Source organism: Poecile atricapillus, chromosome 3, assembly GCF_030490865.1.
Source record: "Poecile atricapillus isolate bPoeAtr1 chromosome 3, bPoeAtr1.hap1, whole genome shotgun sequence".
NCBI lineage: Eukaryota > Metazoa > Chordata > Aves > Passeriformes > Paridae > Poecile > Poecile atricapillus.
This window is the reverse complement of record NC_081251.1, coordinates 73,723,452-73,747,283: the sequence shown is the minus strand read 5'-3', so window position 1 is coordinate 73,747,283 and position 23,832 is coordinate 73,723,452. Positions and strand designations below refer to the sequence as shown.

General features: G+C 35.3%; 1 protein-coding gene across 1 annotated transcript in view; it reads right to left on the bottom strand.

Moving 5' to 3' along the window:
• Positions 1–23,832, bottom strand: part of WDR27 (WD repeat domain 27) — a 63,087-nt gene that overhangs the window by 10,490 nt on the left and 28,765 nt on the right. The window contains exons 22-24 of the mRNA XM_058835717.1: positions 22,326–22,423; positions 13,018–13,120; positions 91–189 (exon numbers count right to left, since the gene is read on the bottom strand). Of these exons, the coding sequence (XP_058691700.1) occupies positions 91–189; positions 13,018–13,120; positions 22,326–22,423 (300 nt within the window). The remainder of the gene's footprint in view (positions 1–90; positions 190–13,017; positions 13,121–22,325; positions 22,424–23,832) is intronic.

Sequence of the window (23,832 nt, the reverse complement as noted above, 5' to 3'; positions counted from 1 at the left end):
GTTCTTCTGTTATTTTATAAATTTAAAATTATAAAATTACAGTTCTTTTGTATGCTTACATTACAAAGAGGAAAAAAAGCAATGGCTTACCTGTGGAGATGAGGGATTAAAACTGACATTGATTACAGATTCTGTGTGTCTCCCCAGTTTACGTAAAAAAGTGCTTGAACGCATTTCATATATGTAAGCCTAAAAAACAATGAGTTGATTAAAAAAGTAACCACATTCTAGAAGCTTTACATTATAGTATAGGAATACTAAATATGCAGCCTAAAGAGAAGTTAGACTATTTTAATCGTAGCTAAATAGATATGAAAGTCATCAATATCTTAGTATTGAAATTTATAATTTAGCAAATACTTACAGTAATTAATAATAATAATAATAATAATAATAATAATAATAATAATAATAATATATTTAGAAATAATAACACACTCTTTCCCCAATAAATAATTGACATTAGCTGTACTTTAAGAAGCAGATAAAAAAATTAAAATATATTTTAAATATTTTTAATATATTTAAAATCTATTTTAAGTTATGTTCTTTGGAATTTAAATATTTTCTTTTAAATGTAATCTAATACCTTTCTAAATTAGATAATTCTAATGTTAAGTAAAAATTTTTCAGTTTCTATACAGGTAATTTTTTGTGTTTAATTGAACAGCATAGAATTCAATACCAATTCAATCATAATACAACTACTGCAGGTATCATCAATGAGAAAAGGTATACTGCCTGACTTTGTTTCTCAAAAGAAAAAGGGAAAAGTGCTTTCCAAGGAGAAAATTAAATTTTTACTGGTGCAGGCTCAAATAATGAAAAAGTGCCAATGCAAAATTGCATCAGGAAACCATCGCAAAATTCACTGAAAGTCATGGGCATACTGATACTATGAAAATGGTAGTATTGTGATATTGAATCGGCATTATTTTACCAGAAAAAAAAAAAAATTACAGTTTTTAAATAAATCCTGTAGGATAGATTTTCCACACATGAAACACTTGTGAGAGCCACATGCAGACACATGGGATTGTTTTAGACTATTCGTTATCTAGTAAAACAATTATTTGTAGGATAGACTATGCATATATAAGGCATACTAAAACAGACATGACATGTTATCTTATTTGGTACATTATAAATAAAATTTGTATCTCAAAAGATAGAATTAATTATAAAGCATGCAAAAAATAGTCAAAGATGATAATCCAAACTCTATAGTTTCAATAAAAAACCTAAAGATCCTTATCTCTGCCATTAATGAACATGGAACTTAGAACACAAACTAAACCAAAGTGTGTATAGACTCTATTACAGCAGTGTATTACCCTGTCACTTAAGTTTTTATGAATTTAGTTTTTAAACTAAAATAAATTTAATCATTCTGACTCAAGGCAGCTGAACCTCTCCTAGAAGACAGCAAATACCTACAAGGTACCCATCCCAAAAACTTGTGGACTCAACAGTCTTCCTTCCCAATTTATGAAAAGATTCATGGATCAATGCCTGTTCTGAAAAACCTTTAATGCACTACTCTGAAAAAAAATCCTATCATTCAACACCAAAAACTGTCTAGTCCTAACCAGCACTGAAGAAACATTGGACTGTTGTCAATGTCAAATATTCTACTCACAGCCATATTCACTGGGACGCAAAAAAAAAAATAAGCTAAATGTAAATCTACTTATTTGGACCCATGTTATAAACCTCACATATCCTGGACACAGACCCTGATATGGAATTAGAACCATCTACTGGTATAAATGGAGTACCTGAAAACAGAAAAATGTAGGTAGTCATTTTTAAGCTCTGTATCTTTTGTAGCATTACACACAGATATTGCCATACTGAGAAAGAAACTGAGTCTCCAGCAATGTGCTAAAATCATTGTCTCTTCCCTAAAAGGATACAGCAAATACTTTTAAATCACAAGTCCTTCTTTAAAAAGTAAGACTTTTCTCCCTAGTCTAAAATATATCAGGAAATCTGTTATAATAATGAATTGTCATTGGTAGTGCTATAAAAGTAGCAATTTTTGTTTGTTTTGAAATACATGGCCATAACATAGCTACTGTGATTTCCACCATTTGCAACATGATCAGCTCACAAGAGACATGAAAGTAACGACACAAAGGAAAGCATTGTGATGTCTATGTAGACAAGAAATTCTTTCCTCTAAATGAAAGTACAAGATCATGAATTAGTATAATCAGCCTGCACACAGGACAGCTCAAGTGTTTTTCAGTTACCATAAAAAAAAAAACCCGAAGAAAAGCTCCTTGTAAATACCTCTAGTTGTTTTATTGACATAAAAGTATTAAGAGGCATTATGGGTCATTCACAACATAATCAGGTTACAATATTGTGAAGCTATTTGGTTTAAACAGAGAAGGTTCAGAGTTCAAATATAATAGTACTCTTCCCTTATTTTACAGGGTGTAACACCACATTTATCCATCTCCTCCCTCCACAGAGGCTTTCCATTCTTCATTCTGATGATACTACACCATGACTCAACTAGTACCAAAATTATCAGATGCTGACACTTATGTGATATCTCAGTACCCATAATATTGTGCTCTCTTCATACCGAGTTTTGTCACACTCCATATCACACAACCCTGTTGTCCAGACTACCAACAGGTCTTCCTTCCATGAACAGAGTGCTGGAAATGACCTTTACACTTCAGCAAGGATCATGTGTAGAGACTGCAGTCAGGTTGTACTCCACCACCACAGCTCCAGAACAAATTGCAGAGGTCATGCTCACATAATTAATTGGAACATGCAACTCTCAAGAAAATGAGAGCTAAGATGCTGTAGAAGTCTAAATTTTGGGGAAACTCCAGAAAGGAAAGGAGTACACTAAGTGAGAAGTAAGCACAAAACATTACAAGATGCACTGCACTTTCCAGAACAGGGTGCTTCGAAACACCTCACTAATAAAAGGGTATTTGTGAAAACAGGGAGAAGTCATTCTTACCAAACAGCCCTTTGAAATCCCAAGGATCTCTTGTCAAAATGGTTCAACAATATCAAAATATTCAGTAATGTCAGGACAGTTTGAAGTGTTTGCATCATAAAATTAAATCCTACTCCTTATAGCTATTGAAAACATCTATCCCCTTTGGAACTGACCAAAACAGGACAAATATGTAATGTTTTTTTTAACACACTACATAACTTTTTTTTAGAAACAAGATCTTAAACAGAATAGAACTGCACTGTAGATAATAAAATCAGAATTCATGTGTTTGATGCATGCAGTAAGTCACCTGAACTCTGCACAACTTACACATGGTTCTAGCAAAGCAGGTTGTGGGAATTGGCCTTGCTGGGACACAGGGCCGGAAAGACTTCACCCCTGAAGCACCAGACGTTAATTTCAAGCCCTGGGAAACATTTGTTAGGTCAGGGCAAGCTTGAGAGACCTACCCATCATCCCCTAGCGTTATTAAGTTAAGCTGATTAGTCCAACTTCTGCTCCCCTATTGGTTACTTGTTTTTCCTATGAGGTTATGATTCTAGAACATTCTTCTCCCAAGTGTATATATTATTACTTCCCCTTGATTTCTGGTCTTTTGGAGTTTGTCCCTATATGTGTGCAGTTTATGGGCCTTGTCCCTAATTTATTTTCCCTATGAAAGTTATTTCATTTTCGGGCACTCCATCGAACCCGCTCCTTTTATATGAGCCTTAGTTGCCCTGGTGTCAGAGGAGCCTAAAGTTCTAAGGATTTTCACAGCCACCCTCACCATGACACTAGGTTGGCATTACTTCTCTTAAAGCCTACTCTCCCCCCCTTTAATGGAAGGAGGAATAAAGAAGAGAAAGAATCAAGAGCACAAAATGCTCTGATTCACAAAGAAATATGCTCCATCTTTTAACCAAGAGAATATATCACAGAGAAGCATGGTTAGTGAAGCTGAAATTTTTCCATCGTAATCTAGTGGCATACAGAACTTTGCCAAAATTATCCAATAAAAATTAATTTTCCATTTCAGGTCCTCAGTTTAATTTGGGAAGGACCATGTTCATTTTTGGCTTAATCTTTATGTCCCTGTTCCACTCTGTGGAAGAGATGTGATAATATTTCAATTTTTTGAACAAAACTTCAAAGTTTGTTAAACCCAGGTATTCTGGTAATTTATGCTCTTCCACACAGTTTCTAAATCAACCATTTGGCTCATACCTTTATTTAAAAAAATGCTGTGAGGCAGTCGTGCAGCTTCACTGTAATCTGGCGAGTGTATTTGGTGCTGTAGTCAAACTTCTGAGTCTAAAAAGCATTCAAACCCTTACCTCCCACCTTTCAAGAAAAGATTCTTAGCCCTGGGCTAGAGACTAAGCTGGGATGCAGCACTTTTCCAAATTGTCACATTGTATAACCAGATTCAGTGGAGGAAAGTCATGACAAGCAGCTACTGGTAGAAGCCCACCTGTAGCTAACCTGTAGGCATTGGAAGACACGGGAAAGACCAGATATGGGGAAGCCCTTTCCTCTGACCTTTACCACAAAGACTGTGTTCATATTGAACAGCTGCTAGGCAAAACACACAGAACATGGCTGGGAACACAACCTGCCCATTGCACATCTCTCTTAAAAATATATGCTAATGGAATTACTGCTAAAGGTCTCTCTGATACTGTATTCCTAGCCCCATAAATCCTAAATATTTAGGTGTTATGGTTCAACTTCAACAGAAAAAGGGCCAGAGTCTCTAGATAGATTCAAGAATAGTTTATTATGTTGTGGCAGCTATCATCTTCTCTTCCAATAACTGAAAGGAAAATAGTAATTTTCTGAGTAATTTTGACAGGTAAGACAAAAAAATCTGATTAAAAGAAAAACATCATCAAAAGTGTATAAAACCAGCTTCTGTTTAAGTAGCTCTAGCCACAGGTATTTAAACTAGCCAGTAATAGTCTAAATTCTGAGAATAAAAGTTAACTTGGTTAAAGATTGAAAGTACATTTATTTTTAACTTCAAAAGTTTAAAAACAAAACAAAACATAAACCCCAAAGATAATTGTATTTTAACAGAACTAACACACATAGGAAGAGGAATAACGCCAGTATAAACTTTCTTCTGCTGTAGTCTGCCATCATTTTACTTCTGCCATATTTTCTGATGTCATCCAAATGGTTTTCCTATTCTATACTCACTAGATTATTTTAGCATATTCTTCTCTACAGAAAAAAGAAAAGAACAGTAACTGAATCATAAGTGATACCATAACACTAGTCACAGAAGAATAAAAAAGCTTGAAAATATGAAATCAATGACAGAGGAAGAGCAGGTTTTCAGCAAACCAAATGTAATGAAAAATAAAAAATAGTCTAGGAAGCACTCAGCAATACCCAAAATGCTTATGTGCATATAATGTCTTAGACTTTAGCCAAAGTCAATCCCCTTTTTTTATATTAAGACACGTTTTGTCTAATAAAAATACTGATTCAGTAGATACTGGTATTTCCTTTCCATTTCTTGCTGAGGGTCAGCCAAGAGTAAAAATAATTTACCTGTACCAATAGCTTCTAAAGAAGTTTCCTGGACCCATAACCACATACTTACTTGTATTTCCTTTCACTTGACATTTGAAGAACATTTGGAGTAGTCAGTTTTCCGTAACCCAGAGTGTTACAGTGTATTTAGCACCTTACAAGTATACATGAGCTTCTGCTTTCTTCCCTAGGCTTGTACCAAGAGACAGAGAAGAAGGGAAAAGGCCTTTCCTTGAGTGGAGGAATTTGTATCCAAATGGAAAATTGCTTAATTCTACTGCATTGGTAGGCAGAGTGTACTAGATAAATTAACACTTTTTTCTGCAGAATTGCACTCTAAGTTCTTTCCTCTGTTTTGTCACGCTCTAACTTCAAAGGAAACTTGTTCCCATCTGTTCCCATTGCTACCCTAGTCCAACCCATGGCCATATACATTTGTGTCAAACTACTTTTGTGTACAAACTACACTCCTACAGCCTCCTGGGATAGGAAAGAGGGGGAAGCAAATCATAAATACTTGAAGAATAACAGAAGAATTCTACTTGTTATCAGCTTTTTCAGAGGGATCAGAAAAGTAACACCAGTTTCAAGAAAAACCCTTTGTTGCTGCTGTGGCTTTAAGCTGAAGCGTGTATTTTACAAACAGAGCCCAGGAAAAAATCCACAACTAACATGCAAACAAAAAACATTGATAACTAAGATACTTAATTTGACCTTACACAAATAGAGATGTTTTCTTCACATGTTTTGCATGGATTGGCCAATGTCATCACTTTTCTATGACTATTTTTTCTAATATTTCAAATGAGCTACAGAATATAAAAATGTTAAAGTCTCTTGATAAAAAAAATAAGTAAATAACATTTTCATAAGATATTTCTGCAGTTATTAAAAAGGCATTATTGGCCATTTGCTTCCATCAGTCCCACCAAACTTGATGCATTATCCCATACATTATATAAGTGTTTGACTTGCACTCCATCACTCCCTGTTTATACTGCGGCACATATTCCATTGTATTTTTCCATGTATTTTTCCTCTATTTCATGCTAAAAAAGCTCCTGAACTATTTACACTAAAGAAAAATAACAGTAAACCTGAAGCAGACACAGAGCATGGAAAGTTTCAGCCCAAAATATTCTTACTTATAAGCAACTGAAAACAGAATTATAGTGGAAAGTGTTAGACTACCTTAACTATAGTATGGTATCGGTACCAAATCTACACATAGTAAAACAGATTTCACAAGTATCCTAAGCACTGGTTAATGCTCTTCAGTCCCAAGATATCTTATACACTTACCACATGGTAGCATGGAAAGTCTAATCAAGCATGGCGCCAAAATGTTGAGTACAGTACACCCTCTCACAGTCCCTTTCCTTTTTAAGACACTTATGGAGGCTGTCTTTCTGGTAGTCAGTACTGTAAGATCCCAGTTTCCATATGATTTCGTTTGAAATAACTAAAGCAATTAGTGACAGTGAACATTATTAATGCTCTTTATTATTGAAATAGTTAATATTATACATATCAGTCATCTTTCAAGATGCAGGGGATATTTTTCAAATGTATCAGTCTCCTGGCAGTTATAGCTAACACATTTGAGTTTTCCTCACCACAAAGAATTACATAAACCATATCTGATTTCCCTCTCTAAGCCACCATTTTATGAAGCTTCCAAATTGTAATTTTTGCCAATTCACTTTCTATTTAATTTGCTAATTTTAAAGCTCATGTATGTGATTTTTTTATTTGTTTTCATATGAAATTTATGTAGCACCATGCACCACTGAATTTAGGTTGCCTTTACTTTCATAACACATGTAGGGTTGTTAGAGTACAGAATTATAAGTTGAAGATTTTAGTCTAAGAAAATTTACCTCACCTCTCACTATGAAGCAACATGGTTGTATCACACCCTTTTTGGCTCTTTTCTGACTGCTGCCAAGATTCTCCTCGGTATCAACGGCACCAATAATTGCATTTCCTGTTTGTGTGCTGGTGCTGACTTTTGGACAGAAGTACTGAAAGATTCAGATGCTGCAAAGGACTTTTAACCAGATTTTTGTACCAGATGTACCAATGATACCCAAAATTCAACTACTGTCAAGAACTGAGACCACAATATACAATATACACAAATACAAGCCCTGTGGATATGAAACTATATATATATATATTTTTAGCACCTCACTGGTGCATGCATTCCAAAACAAACATTGGGTATTCATATCTACTTCACCTCTCTGTTTTGTCTACAAGGACATTTGAGCATGGAGTATTTTTCATAAAATTAGTTTTCTTTATCAATAAGGCTAATTTCTCACACTTCCTCCTATCTCTTAAAAACATTAGCAGAATTCAATGTTAACACAGTAACAAATTACAGACTCATAAAATTCCGTTTAAAAAAAAGAAAAAGTTGTTCAGTAGAAGTTAAATTACAATACATTTATAGCAATCAGAAAATCCTCCACCTCTCTCAGCTACTGATCTGGTTTTGTGGTGGTCAGGTCTCAGGTGTAATGGCCTAGATAAGCAAAAGCCTGAACTGACCAAAAAGCACACATGAACAATTAACATGTTCATACTCATATAACTCCATGGTTCATAAAATAACCTACCAAGGCCAAGAGTTTCAGTCATCTTCAAAGATGTACCCAAAGAGACAGTCAAGTAATAGCATACCCAAAATCATGACTGTATGATTAAGAAAACAATATTTATCTGTTCACTTCTAGGATAATAGACCTAACAGCCAACCACACTACCCAGGAATTCAAAAACCTCAGGTTCAAGACTAAAACAAAACTCTGTTCCTCTTTGGAAGGGGTAGATTTTGTCCATAAACAGCTGACATAGAGGCTGCCACAGTCTCTGTCATTCATTCTCTGCTATGGATCTGCCAAGCAATGTCAGTCCTGCCTTTTCCACAGTAACTATGACTAATGCTGTGTTCTCCAGATGTTTCCTGTTAAAGCTTATCTTAGTTAGACAGTATGGACACATAAGATAAAACTTGAGCAAAATTGGAATACCAATCACAGTGAAACCCAAAATACTTCAGATAGTTGCTACCACCGTTTCATATAATACATTCTGTTCTGCCAGCCCTCTGGTATGAAGTGTAGACCAAGATGATAAATAAGATACAATTCTAATATCTTACATTTCCTAAAGGAATTTTCCAGTAAAGAAAATATCTTTCTATTTTCTCCAATAAAGTATTAAAGCATACTTTATCATATATCATATATCATATATCAAATATACCTAATTTAAACCTCAGTGATGCCTCCAAGATACACTCCAAAGAGATATGGAACAAAGCATTTTAGACTATTAAGTAGTCCTATCTCTTCCATTTACATACAACTGTATCGGAATATCTTTGCCAACTCCCTCAAGGTAGTCTTTTACCTCATATTATTAGTACCTAAAAATGAAGTGGGCTCTTAAAGGGAGAAAATCAACCACACAATTTTATCATTCACATTTGGAGTTTCCTGGAGTGTTTCTTCCTTGGTATCTAGATAGTTTTATGCAATTTTCAACCTAATCAGATGCAATTTTAAAGCTTATCACACCACAGACACACAGGGATGAAAGTATTTCATATAAATAAGATCAGAGCAGATGATTACAACAGTAACAAACTGAGACAGGCCTCATCTACCTCTTCTTTTAAAGATAAGAGAAGAGAAGGAAGATACCATTTCTAATCTCCATTTTATAAATTAGAACTGAGCCACAGAAAGACTAATGTGACTAATAATATATTTGTGGGGGGTGAGAAATACAATCTTCTTGGCAACGATTATATTAGGAAGCAGCGCAGTGCAAGAGGAGCAGATGCACAGAACTGGCAGCCCAACCTCCAAATGTACTTTTCTGGTAGTAAAACATTACAGCATATTGCTCAGTGCACTGATATTTTATTTAGAATATCAATCTCTGTAGCTACTTAAACTAAGGTGTCAACTATAAACAAATTCTACAGTTTGTGTTATGCCTGACGCAGAATCTTGCATCTGAACATAACTCAGCCTGCAAACAATATCAGGTTTGGGTTTGCATCCAGCCACCCCTCACAGGTTTGCAAAACTCTTTGGATATGCCCCCAGACCATCATCCCTTTCCAACATCACTTTATAATAAGAACTTACTCTAAAATCAATTTTGCATGAAGGTTAATATTCAGGGACTCACAAATGGTTATTAGACTGATGTTATGTATAAGAATCAAACTGCTTTATCCTGTCTCCTGCGACTCCTTTCAATGATGCTGCCCTCTGGGGCCTCAAGATCTGGTGCCTTCACAGTTGGAAGGTATGAATTTAATCTTGGATTTAGAGTGTGTTTCAAAGACAGTGTTGTAAGCAAAATCCTAGACTTTGTTGAAAAGTGTAAAAAAAAAGGAAGATGACTTCATACATTACCCATGTATTTTTTGTTATTCATGCAGCAACCTGCTATGCTGAAAAATTTCTGGGTTTCTGATATGGGTCAATCTTTTCAAGCACAGGCTTTGAGATTTGGCATGGACAGAGAGTTTTATGTTAGAAAATCCAATTTCAGCACTAGGGTCAAAATGTGCCTCTTAGAGGCTCCAGTTCAAAGAGAGCTAATAAGAACGAGTCTGAAAGCAATTAAAGAGATAAATATTTATTCCTTCATTCCCTACTTCATTTCTGAAAACCTGGAATTTATTCAGAGAGCCCTAAGGTCTTCAAAGACAAAAATTTAGTGCCTAATTAGACATAAAGTAAAGCAGCTAACTAGAACTACATGGCACAGAAAGAAAATGAGTTATTTTTATTATAAAAAGTAGCATTTCTCACTGTCCAGACATTTCTTTTCTTTTTACACTAAGATTGCTTTAGTCAACAAATTTTTAGGTAAACATTTTTGTACAGAATCCAGCAAAATGGAAATCTAAACCAAATTACAGTATATTTGTCCAGCATCCTTAATAATATTGATTGTCAGAAACCTTAGACTGTCCACTTGTAAAATGGTTAGAAATTACAATATTATGTGTATTCAGTTAAGCAAAAGTCAGCAAAATTCACTTGTAACCTTAGGCTATTTAGGATATAGAGAAGGTTTGATATTGCAAGCGTTAACATTCTATATTTTCTAGTCACAACTAATTACGGAAAGGACAATCACAGTTCAAAACCAGGTTACCTGCTTGATCAGACTGTCTGGTCTTACACAGGTCTTGGTAAAGGTTCTTTTAGTGGAAGCTGGAGTAATCAGTTAGGGAAACACTTTCAACCCCAATTTACAGAATCTACAAATCTCACACTAACACACACCAGAGCAGTTCAAATAAAACCAAGTGGCTACTTCAGCCACTACATCAAACTACATTAAACTCTTCTATAAAACAGGTCATATACCCTCACAATAGAAAAAAAGGCAGACAGAATTTTCATCTCTTTTTTTACAATAACATATTTTGGTTTGCTGTTTCCATGTCCTGTAGGAATGTGATTTTGCTATTAATCAGTTTAGACAACATATTCCTCTCTGTCAGATACTTCAGATATTCAGAAATACAAAAGGCCGTTTAAGGTAAATTTCTCTCAATTATATTTCAATATGCCTCTTTTGGCTTTAAAATGAATCACATTTGTTAACTACAGGGTGCAAGAATTGCACTTGACAAAGTAAACTCCAAGATGACTGAAGATGCAGTTGCTTCTCAGTGGAAAGCTACAAAACCTATTTCCAGAATGCTTCTTTTGAAGATAATGCTTTGTATCCACACTATTGATTTTTATGCAGCTTATTTCAGAAGACATTCATTCATTATAACCTTCAGAAATATGTGACTTCTTGATACTATTAAAACTGTCCCAGTCAGACATTAAGCCATCTGTCAGGATGTTATTAGTGGAAAAATATGAATGGACTATTCAGTGCCACGTTCAATTTTCTGTTTCAAAAGGAAGCACAAAAGTATATCCAGTCTCAACATTTCAAAGGGAAGCCTCCTAAAAAATGCCCCAAAACTGCATTTTGTCTTTACAGTACAGTATAGGCAAAAGTCCAAATCTTGACTCAGTTCTCCTGAGGGGACAAGAAGAACAATGAAAGTTCTCTACAGGCATAGGACTCAAATTATGCAAAATTCTAACCCAGGAGCCACACTAAAAAGTATTGACTGGCACTGTGCCCTTCAGAAACCACATGCCAACTGGAGCAGGACGCATGCCAGCTATTCAGCTTCCTTTGATGACCCACCACGTGACAAGAATTTGGAGTAAGGATAAAATCATGATGTCTTTTTTTCTTGTTTCAGCACTAATTCCAAACAAATACTTAATGCAAAAGAGAAGACAAAAAGGTCTTGTGACTGCACCTATTTTTATATGATTCAAAAGCAACTTTAATTAGTAACCTCTAATAAATATATTAGTATATCATACATATCATGACCTGAGATGAATATTAGATGCATTTTTTCACAAAGTAAAAAGCCCTTCTTTTGTATTGCAAGCCACATTTTGAAATCCTATTTACCAGAAATTTGAAAAATATGTTTTATCATAAAAATGTCAAGAACACAATACCTATTGCCAAACATCCAGCAATCTGCCAATAAAATCTCTAACCTTCACACATTATTTGAGTTATTATTTCAAAACTAGACAGAGGAGTAAATTCCTCTTGCTCTGAATTTGAAGTTGACCAGAAACCCTGTGTCATATTCTGATGATTAACCTAGAAATACCTAAAATAAATTTAAACAGCATTCCTACCCAGCTGTTTAGAAAGGATGTGTTTGCAATCAACCTGACCCCAGTCCAGTTTCAAAGGCCTACAGTACAAGTTAGCAATCATCCACCTCTTCACAAACAGCAAGACAAACGTTCTGCCAACAATGGAGGCATTACTGAATTAAAATTCAAAAACTCAAAGAGGTAGCAATACATGTTCACTCAGGATTAATTTCTAAATAATTTAAATATGATTAACATTAATTCAGAAGAGAATCTGTCTGGGGAGAAAACGCATACACAAAGGGTCTGGAAAGTTCTAATTACATTCTCATTTTTTATTCAGCTGATTGGTTCATAAGAAAGCCATATTAAAAGATTCATCACCCTGTTTTTGGGAGCTTAAGTAAATTGATTTGTGTTTGCTACAGAGTTCCTAGTGGTCAGATATATATACAACACATAAAGCTGAACTACAGGGAACACCATTCTCCTCATCTTTGATGGCACATGACAATTCAGAGTCAATTATGGAAACCTATAGAAACAATCTTTTAAGAATTACTTTGAATGCTAAGATTTAGCTGCTCTGGGATTTTTCAGACAAAATAGTCATTAATCATATGTAACTGCTACATATGAAGGAACTACATGAAAGTATCATAGACTCCAGTAATGCACATTAAGATGAATCCTAGAATCCTCTGAAAAGACTCTTTTAGGTACAATATGAGTAATTCCTATAGTTTAGGAGGAAAACAGGCAAAAATTACTTACATATTTGTCATCTGATCCACTGGCTATAAAGCGTCCACAGGGAGACACTGCAATTCCACATGGATAGCAGCGGCTACTGTGTCCCTCAAAACGACGTTCACACCTACAGAGAAGTTTCAGTGTTATTAACACCAGCTAAAAATTACCTCTTTTACTGTCATTTTCATGAAATCCTCCTGGTTTCGTGTTTTTCTTAGTCTACAAATTCACTAATATACTGGCAGTATGATTTTGTCAAGACTGAAAGACATTAAAGAACAGTAAAGACTAAAATTAACAGACAAAACTGCCCCAGGACAATGACCAAGCCCATGCTTTGGCCTTGTTTAGTTTACAGGGGTAGAAACATCATTAATAATTAGAAACTAGAAGCTGTGATCCCTATCAGTTAGCTAAGGGGAAGGTGTTGTCAAAGTCTGCTTCAAAAAGATTTATAAATCTCCCTGAAGTTATTTATATCAAATGAAGATGCAATATCTGGAATCTTAACATAAATAATTATTGTTTTCTTTTTTCATCCCCAAATCTGAATATTTAACAAAGGTAACCTTTGTTACCTATTTACATTTCTACTCCATTAATTAATTGTATATGGTAAGTCAAGAAAGACAATATTCAAACAACAAAGTGAAAAATCTCTCTCTCTTTCCTAGAACTGTGGATAACTTCTTACCTATCTGTGTTAAAATAGTTTAAAAGAAGGAATGGATTTAAAATTAATGCAAGGAATTAATTTTTTACTTTTCATGTTAATATTGCAAGCATTATAGAGTAAGTTTTAAATAGCTGAGCACACTTGGGCCATTTAAAAATAATATTTTTCATGAGATGAAGATTAATATCCACCTAAAAAACACCACATGGTTGTAAAGAACCAGGATAGCTTTGCAGTTACCACAAAACTAATGTTAAAACAATATTTAGAGTTTCCTCAATATTAAAAGACATTTTAATACAAGTTTCAACACCATTCAGAGCTGTCATTTACATATGTATACCTCATTTCAGAAGTTTATGCCTTTGAGGTATTATTTTAAAACAGACTTATAATAACCTATATTCTTCTTTTGTCCTTTTTATGAATGCCATCAACCTACCCTTCTTACAAAACAAATTCACATACTTCACCATAAAGCAGATGTCATGTACTCTTCTTTTTTTTTTAATACATGCAAAGTCCAGGAACAAATTTGAAATAGTAAAATCTCCTGCCAGCTCCTGTGATATACACTTTTTCCTGGCCAGTGAAATCACAGAAGCTATGTAAATTCAGTCGAGTGAACCTATGTGCAGAAAGCTCTAAATTTTTATACCATATTGTTCTGTTGTAGACACGCATGTATGTGTGAGAATGCACTAAATGCCAAGTTGGTTTCATTCACCCAGGTGAAACAGACATACTTAAACAAAAACATTACTTTGTGACTGATCTAATTGCTATTATTTATTAAAGCGTAAAAGAGACATTTTTAAGTACATGAAAATACATAATTTTATTTAACTTTTTCGAAGTTATTATTTAACTCTGAACTTGACTGTATTCTGTATAACAAAACTACTGATATTAACAGATGTTTTGAGCATACAGTAACCAGACACTTCACCTCAGACAAGTTCTATCCCCAAACTGCTAAAATATCTCAAGAGAACACTACAGTTCAAGAGAAGCAACTTATGCAGACAGCCAATTACTGTGACTAAGGTGTAAAAACATTTTTCAACTTCAGTTTTGTTGCATGAATATTCAGACTTTTGGTAACCAATGGCCATATCTCGTCTATTGAATAATCTGCCCTTGTTCAAGCTTCCTATTGACACCAAAGGAGAATACTAGCTACCTCAGTCTCCTCAGCATTTTCCTCCTCAGTTAGATTCCACACATTATTCATTGTGTAAATTTCTACAACTTAGCCTTGAGTCCCAGTTGCATTATTTGCAAATTTTAGGGAGACAACTTCTTCCGAGTGCTTTTTCGTAGAGTATTATAGGAAAAAATTCTTTTTAATCTTATAATTGTAATACATCATATCATGTGAAAGAAATTTCTTCATGAGAAAAACAAACAAAATTCATATCTGCTGTCCTTCCTGAAGGTGACTTCAGGTTCACCATTCTTCATTAAGTAGAGCACTAGTCATCAGGACTACTTCCAAATGTTTAAGACCTCATTGTCAAGGCCTGTAAAAGATAATTTCCTCAACGGAGTCTTCTTCACAGAAGAGCTTCCTAATAAAACACTGCAAAAATCTTCCTTTCAAAAGAAACTTCTCTGTATTTGTGACCAATAACTCGAATATTTCACCTATAAATAGAATTAACAGAAGAACTAACAAGATTCTAATGTTTTCACTGATCTTTTCTCTGCGATACCGCAGTAGTATAAAGTGATGTCTCAGTCACAGGATAGTGTCCTTTTCTTGTGCTAGTGCAGCCTCAGGAATAACCAATATCTTGGATTTTATTTTCTTAACTGTTTTCTTGTTCAACTTTTCCATTATATCAGGATATATGTTCCATTACAAATTCAGTTACTTCCCCAACTTCTCAAAATCCTACTTTAAAAAGAAATTTTTAAAAAACCAAACAACTGATACCAATTAAGCTCGCCACAGAATTAAGTAAAAATTTTGTTACTCAATCTAATAACTCCAGATATCTACAGGTATCACAGCAATGGGGAAAAAAGTGGACAAAAAATCATAGAATTATTAGATAGATACTATGTGTATGATTTTAGCTTATTTTAGGGATTGTCTTCATCCAGGCATTGTTTTTTTCATTCAATTTTTTTAAGTAGCAACAGGTGGTGATCCAAATTATTTTGGCTATTGCAGGCTTTACATTGCCAGCTGGCATGCTCTCCAGCCTCCTAAGAACGCTTTTCTGATCAGAGCTTTTCAGGGGTTACCATGACAAACATCTGGTAATTGCATGGGACAGCAAACAGCCAAGTTTTCCCTATGTTCTCCATCATACATCTTTTAGTCTACATTCCAAAATATGTATCTTTTTATGTTGCAAAAAAACATGAATAATATTATAAAAGATGTACTATTTTCTTCTGTCTTTGGACGAGAAAGATACTGGAATGTGTGTCTCTTTATAAATAAGAGAATACTCTCACAAAGAAGTCTATTTCATTCTACTTGATGCACTAAAAAAAAATAAACCTTCTAACAAAAGATTGTTGCTTTTTGATTTTTTAAACCACTTTCATTTGTATTCTGTTACTTTGTGCCTGTGCTCAGTTGTATTTGTTCACAGACTCTTCAGTACCAGCAGATCTACTGAGGCTCTGAAAAATGTGAGTATAACTTGACAGTAGTAGTAGCTACCTTAGATGTACTGTACACATGGGTTTCATTTCATTGAAACACTAAACCCTTCACACAGGAGCTCCCAATGTTTTCACCATAGCATCCAGCAGGGACCACATCCCTGTGCTCTCCATCCTCTATACTTTCATGCACCTCCAGTCTCAAACTTGGAGGAACTCCAGACACACTTTTGTCCCTCAGAATCTGAGTAACTAGACTCAAAATCTTCAAGGGAAAAATAAAAAAAAAAAATAAAAAAAATAAATATGGCAAACCATCAGATCCATATGTTCAGAAGAAACCAAGAAGTAATCCAGTTCTAAGTATGTGTATATTTGTATCTTGCTTAGGATGATGTCAAGCAGCTAGTTCACAGAGAAGATACAAACTGAAAAGTATCTCAAAATTCAAACAGCATGTCTGATCCCAAGGTCTCAAAGTTCAATTGCGAGAAAATGTAGGAGATGAGTTCCCGGCTGCGGGACTTTTGCTAAAATATGTTGCCAGAAGAGCTTATATTCCACACCATCATAACGCTATTTGGAGATTTTGCCTTAATGTCTAATACTATCTTCATACAATTGGCAAATTCTTTCAGAGGCTAAAAGAAGGTGAAACTGATTTTCTCTGGGATCATGCATCAAAGCATTATTGTGCAGCTGAGTATTCTGCTGAAGCAATTCAGTATGTGCAAGTAGTTCAATATTCCTCAAGTCTTCACTATGGTCACTATGATAAGCACTCACTGCCTTTTTTGTTTTTTTCTGGAGATGAAAAAAGGTGATTTCAGCAGCAAACATCATAGTTCAACATTTGAACTTCCATTCCTCAGCTGATCAGAGTGTGAATCAGAGGCAGGCAGCTCCTGCCACCATAGATGTTAGTGTGCTGGGTGTTGGGAGCAGTTCCTAACACCTTGTCCCTGCTATTCTTATTACCTGCACCAGCAATCTAGCTCCTACCACATCTGCCTCCTCACACTACCAAAGCAGCATCCCAGACTTCCAAATTGGGCTGGACTAACTCTTCCCCACTCTCTTCATTTCTGGGTAGGTAATAAGCACAGCACATGTGACAGCATAGCACAACTGTCCCTTTCATGCCTTCTAAATTAATTTTCAATTTTAGCTGTTATTGTACATCTTGCTCTCTTGGTCAATATCACATCAGCTCCCCCAGCAAGTTTCCCACACCTGTTCTGTGGCAAGTAAAGAAAAAATGCTATTTTCACAGAATCACAAAGCAACATCATAGTTGAGGTTGTTAGGCAGCTCTGGAAGTCATCTTATCCAGCCCTCACTGCTCACATAGAGCCAGTGTAGCTTCACCAATGCTAAACAGAGGGGAGGTACTATCACTCACAACCTGCTGGCAACACTCTTCCTGATGGAGCCCAGGACATCATACGCCTTCTTTGCCTCAAAGACACATTTCATGCTCATGTTCATCTTGGCATCCTTTTCTGCAAAGCTTCCACCTAGTTGCCCCACTCAGCATACACTGGGGCCTGGGGGTTGCATTTGGTGCCAAGAGGACTTTGCACTTCCCCTTGCTGAACTTCATAAGGCTTCTATCAGCTCATTTCTACAGACTTATACAGCCTGAAGCAAGGAGCAGAGAGTGCATGGGTGCAATTCTAGGGCTGGTCAGAGCAATTAAGGCCCAGTGTAGCAGTGAGGGTCCTCACAGTGCAGCCTGTAACTTCAGTAAAGATGCATCTGAAAATCTGAGGTCAAGCCAGGTCACACAATTACTGACACAAAGAAGGATGAAGCATTATTGCATTATGTCTTTAACCATAATTTACTGATGAGCAAGGAAGGTCCACATAAGTGCCTAAAACCTTTACAGGGGATCTGAAATATGCCTTGGGGATGAAAATTTTACACTACTTCACATTCTAAAACTTCTTTTGAGGAAATGGACTCCTTGGAATGAAACATGCAAGAGAAGCTGCAGAAAACTGGACACACAGTTTTCCTCATTATCAGCCAATCATGAAGATATCTGTATTCAAGTAATTTTACTAGCAAATGTGAGTAGTAAGCAAACGGTGCTACTAAGTCTTTAGTCAATATTCTAAATGCATTTAATGAAGAGTGAAACACAATGAATTTATAGTTTCCTCCTAACAGAATTAATAAAAGAAATTTCTTTTTTTGTAGACATTTAAAGCACAAAATTATCTAATCTACAAGTGGGAGGACATGAGAAATTGAAAGGATCCAGACTGGTAAAGCAGAATTAAAAACTGTCATATGCAATTTAAGTGATACATGAACATATTAAAGCAGCTGGTATTTAGTCTAGTCTGATACTTCCTGTTGTTATGAGTTTACTCTGTAAGGGAATGGAATGTTCATTAATTCCTAAGTTTCTACATTCGTTCTGTGTATTGGTTTTACAGCACTGGGAAGCCAAAGTACATCTTACTGCCCTATATTTTCATGAGCATAGCCACTAAACACAGGTTAGGACTGGCAGAAAAAGAGGCTTAGTGTATTGGAACTTTCTGATGTATCTGGACTCTGTGGTCTAAAGGACTCAGAAACTTGTGGCATTCCAATCCAGACTTTCTGAGATATTAAAATTAATTGGTGGAGACAACAGATACAGCTGAGTATAAATCAATGCTAGATTCCTGACTTCAGAAAGAGTAGTGATGTCTCTAATATTCAATAATACATTCAGTACACACACCAGTATGAGAAAGAATGGTAAAGTTTCTTTTGTCTTACAGACAAATGAGTCTGCAAGATTTCATCACAAAGAACTCTTCAACTCCTTCAAAAATGTAAGAATGTATTAACTTTTTGTACATCCTGATAATTAAATGCTTTTGTAAGTCTTTTTTGGGAATCCTGAACCTGGTGACTGTAATGTTCTCATTCTGATTTCCACAGCATCTCAGCCTAACTCTTGTGTTCACTGCTTTCACATTGGACACAAGAGAAAATAATTTTAGTTGTTCTCCAAGTAGTCATTCTTTTAGACAATATGGACTTAAATTGCTCTTCAAAATGTCTTGGAAGTTGGTTGAAGGTCATTATCTTACTCTAAACCATATATTCATAAGTTCTCATAGTTCATTATCCTAACCTGGAAGAAGAGTAGCCATATTTTTCTTCTTCCAAGAAAAACTATTTTCCTTGCTTCTTTATTCCTAAGTCTGTTTTGTAGATCGTCTGGAGCTTTTCTTAGCTTTAGTTATAAATGAGGAGAATGTAGAAGTATAAAAATATTCAAAATCTTCAGATGAAACTTTACAAATCCATGCATTTTAAAGCAAATGGAGCAGGAGTATGCTTAAATCCAAAAGCCACTGCCAGTGTCCAAGATTCCCTCATTTATTGGCAGGATGACCTGGCTGCATGAGGTTGGCTGACAACATCAGAAAGTTAAAATGTCTTTTCTTGTACCATCTTCAGAGGAACCCATGAGACTTTCTGGCACTCTCTGAAGGAATTTCAGAATGCCTCCAGACCATCAATACTGAAAGAGATGGACAAATTCACAGCTTTATCCAGAAAATATGATGAAAATTGAAGTTGCAAAATAATTTTACCAAATTCAAGAACATAAGAAAAGTTAAATGACTTTTCACTGGGAAAAAAAATGTAGTTTGATAACACAGGTTGGATAGCAAAATTCTTGTAGAACTTGGAGCAAAAATATCAATATATTCAAAACTTACAAAGCTATAGGCCAGGTTAACCTGTTTGAATATTTAATCTATGCAGATCAAAAAAAACCTGAGCATCCTGCTATGATTCCTCAGTCAGTTGTGAGAAAATGAATGCATTTCATATAAAAAAGAACCATCATCAAAGAAACTGAATAAAAAAAGCCTTAAGAGTCTAAGGAAATTGTGCAGTTATTCTGCAAGTTATTTTCCATGCTTTCAACAGCAGCTTTGAGGAGCACTGTGCTGGAGGGATTTTTTTCCTCTTATTTAATCAAAATTTTATACTTTACAGAATTGTTAAATAAAGTAACAATGGATACATTTTCGAGGGCAACAGATTAAAGAAAAGGAAAACAATTTTCACTGTGGACATCTAGTGAAAATATTTAGAACAAAATCAACAAACAATAAAGTGGAGATCTTGCAGTTAGTGTTGCTATCCACAACACTGCAAACAGAATAAATGAGAAGGTGGACTTACCTTTGCTATATTTCAAGAGCACTGGACAAAGATTTCACTAAACAAACCCTATTCTGGAAAACCCAAAGCAGAAACCAAGACAGGTCATTCCAGAGGGACTGGAAAGGGTTGTTGATGCACCAACTTTACAAATCAACAACTTTCAGAGATTAAAGGTACTGGCCCACCATAAGGTTCTTTAGGAGCTAATCTCTCCTGTAAGTATTCAACAGTGCAAGGGATGGACTGGATTTGATTGGACAAAACCTATGAACAGAAAAATAAGCAAAACTGTTCAGTCTGTGTAACTATAGTAGACCTAACACTTCAGCAGAGACTTGTTCCAAGTTCAAACAGCTTTCCAAATGTATGCATTTTAAATTTATTTATGTGAAAAACACCTGGTGAACACATAGGAAAAACTGAACAGTTTTACTCCTTTTGAGAACTCAGGAACAGATTTTAAAGTACAGAAGACTCGGTCTCTGGTCTGAGCAATGGCAGCAAATTTCATTTTAAAAAAATGTGGTTTGCTCTTCTTTTTTTTCTTGAAAATTGCTAGCAAGTAAAAATCACTTATTTATTTTTTCTATTTATTCTCTGTAGGAGTTAATACTACTGATCACTGTGTAATGCATAACAAACATACACATATACATAGTACCTCACCAGAACCTTTGAAATATCTGTCATTAAGGACTTGAACTACTTTTTTGCAGCTTGACTAATAGAACACAGTGGACATAAGAATACACTGACCCAGCCAAATTAAATATACAGCAAGAACATACATAAATTAGTTCCTTCTTCTCAAGACATATTAATTTAATTGATTGCCCAGATTTTACACTTTAACTATTTTACCATTCACTGACTTTACTTATATTAGAATTTAGAAACAAAGAGACAGATAAGTGATCTGTGAAAAGCTTTCTACTTTTTCATTACTCTTCAGCAACACAGTTTGAGCAGCTTATTAGAAAAACATAAGAAGGTAACATATTCCAACCTCAGCAGTCTCTAGTTTCATTACTTTCTGGCACTGAGTGAAGGTAATAGAGCAGTGATCTTGGAAAGAACACATATGCCCCCTATAGATTTAATGCATTCTTGCCACAGAAAGATGGAAATAAATAAAAGGATCATTAAGCATTGTCCAAATAAAAAATTCAGTACTAGAAAAATTATAGGACATATTTCCATAGATATGTTTGCATACACAGAAAGCAAATAGGAAATTATTCTTTAAAGCTTAAACATTCTCCTGCCCAAACCCCTTTTCTTTTAAACATAATTCTTTTGGCCTGCACAACACAGCTTGCCCCAGGTATTACTTTTCCTGAGCAATGTTCACTCCTTTATGTTCTATTCTTTTGTTCAGAGGCTTTCCCAACACTGAAAGGTGTTTAGAAACAGTGTAGCATTTAATTCTGAGTTTATGGTAATGTATCACGCAAACTTATAGCACTGTATACATGGTTTATAAAAGTATTGCTGCAGTTGGCTTATATTTTTAAAAATAGATCATAGATTTTACTTCTTTTAGCAATAATGGAATGCTGTTTTGGAAATACCATTAGCATTCAGTTCAGTGCATTATTATGTATGTATGATTAGATCTGCAAAGGCGGGCAAACATAGGCGATAAATATTTAATGGTTTCCCCATAACTAACTAAAATTGAGGAATGAGCCCTTTGTTTGGTCTCTAAAAACTAGTAAACTTCAATTAGCCTGTAGTTCAGATTCCACATCTAAATTCCCTCTGGTATATGAGAGCAAGTATGACAATTCTGAATAAAGATGAAGCATGGCTTCTTATTCCAAGGTACCTAATTCATTCTTACCTCAGTGTTCTTAAATCCCACAGTTTGATGCCATCACCCGCAGCTGTGGTCAGGAAAAGGTTGTAAGCTTCAGGTTGCTGAGCACTGAAGGACGATCCCTGTAAAACAATAAATCGGTTTCGGGTGACTATTCTCATGGCATTATTTATAGAATCATAGAATATCTTGAGATGGAAGAGATCCATAGGAATAATTGAGTCCAATTCCCTGCTCCTTGCAGAATTATGCCATATGATTAAAAGCATTGTCCAGATGCTCCTTGAGCTCTGAAAAGCTTGGTGCTGGGACCACTTCCCTGGGGAATCTGGTCCAGTGACCAACCACCCTCTCAGTGGAGAATTTAGTCCATCTAAGAAATATACAGCAAATATTTGTTAGGTTATGTGAAAAAAAAAGCTTGCCTGCACACATGCAAAGGAGCAAAGTGTGAATGTGGAGGAAGTCCTATAACCCAGTCAGAGAAATGGAGCACAGCCTCGACTCCTCTCAGTGCTGTCCCAGGACAGCCATGACCCCTTTGGTCCAGGGATGACACCCACCAGGATGCCCAGTGAGACAGGCTATCTGGGACATCTCACAGACTGATGAGGATTACTAAAATCAGGATATGGGATCCATCATATGAAGCAGAGGAAGATCTATTTGTGATTGTACAAGACATTATGGGGATGTTCAGGGAAGAAAATAAGAACAGTGGAAGGGAGGGAGCAGAGGTTAGTTCAACAATTAATTATAAGACACGGTTATCCCTGGGCTATGCATCTAATTTCCATTGACTTCAGTAGCAATTGTATTCATTCATCACATGACTAATTTTGGCTTCATACTTTTAAATTATTAAATCCAGTTTAAAACCTCTGATATTTTAACATCTACATTGGCAAATCCCAGCCTTTTGGCTGGCTAAAAACTTCTTTCTCCAGGGAACCAAACTGAAACAGTTAAAACATTTCCTTTCCTTTCCTTACCATTCCCTTTCTTGATTTGGCTGAATACATCACAGAAACCTCAAGGTTATTTCCTGCAATCAGTATTTGACTGCCAGGAATCTTCTATTCATTATGAAAGCTGGTTCATAGCTTGCTATAAGAGATGAATTAAAATGTACTGTGCAACACATTTCCCAGAAAAGTCTACACATTCTCACATTAGTTCTGGATAACCATAACAAAAAAAAAAAAAAAAAAAAAAAAAAAAAAAAAAAAAGAGTAATGCAAAAGACAAAGATGGTAGTAGTCCAAAGGTCAGTGTCCATTAAAAGTTACAGAGCACCCTATTTGGTGCTTTTGAAATTTTTGCTCGCCATCCTTTGCTATCCTTTGCTTCAGTCAGCACTGGTCACAGAGTCCAAAATAAAAAATTCTTCAGATACATAAATATTTACTTTGTGCATTACTCCTTTACTATAGAATACACAGAATACAGTAAAAAACTAAGGGTAAGAAGTGCAATCAATTGTTTTCCTTCTCTGCCTTGAAATTTTGTCAGCAATATACTTTACTCATAC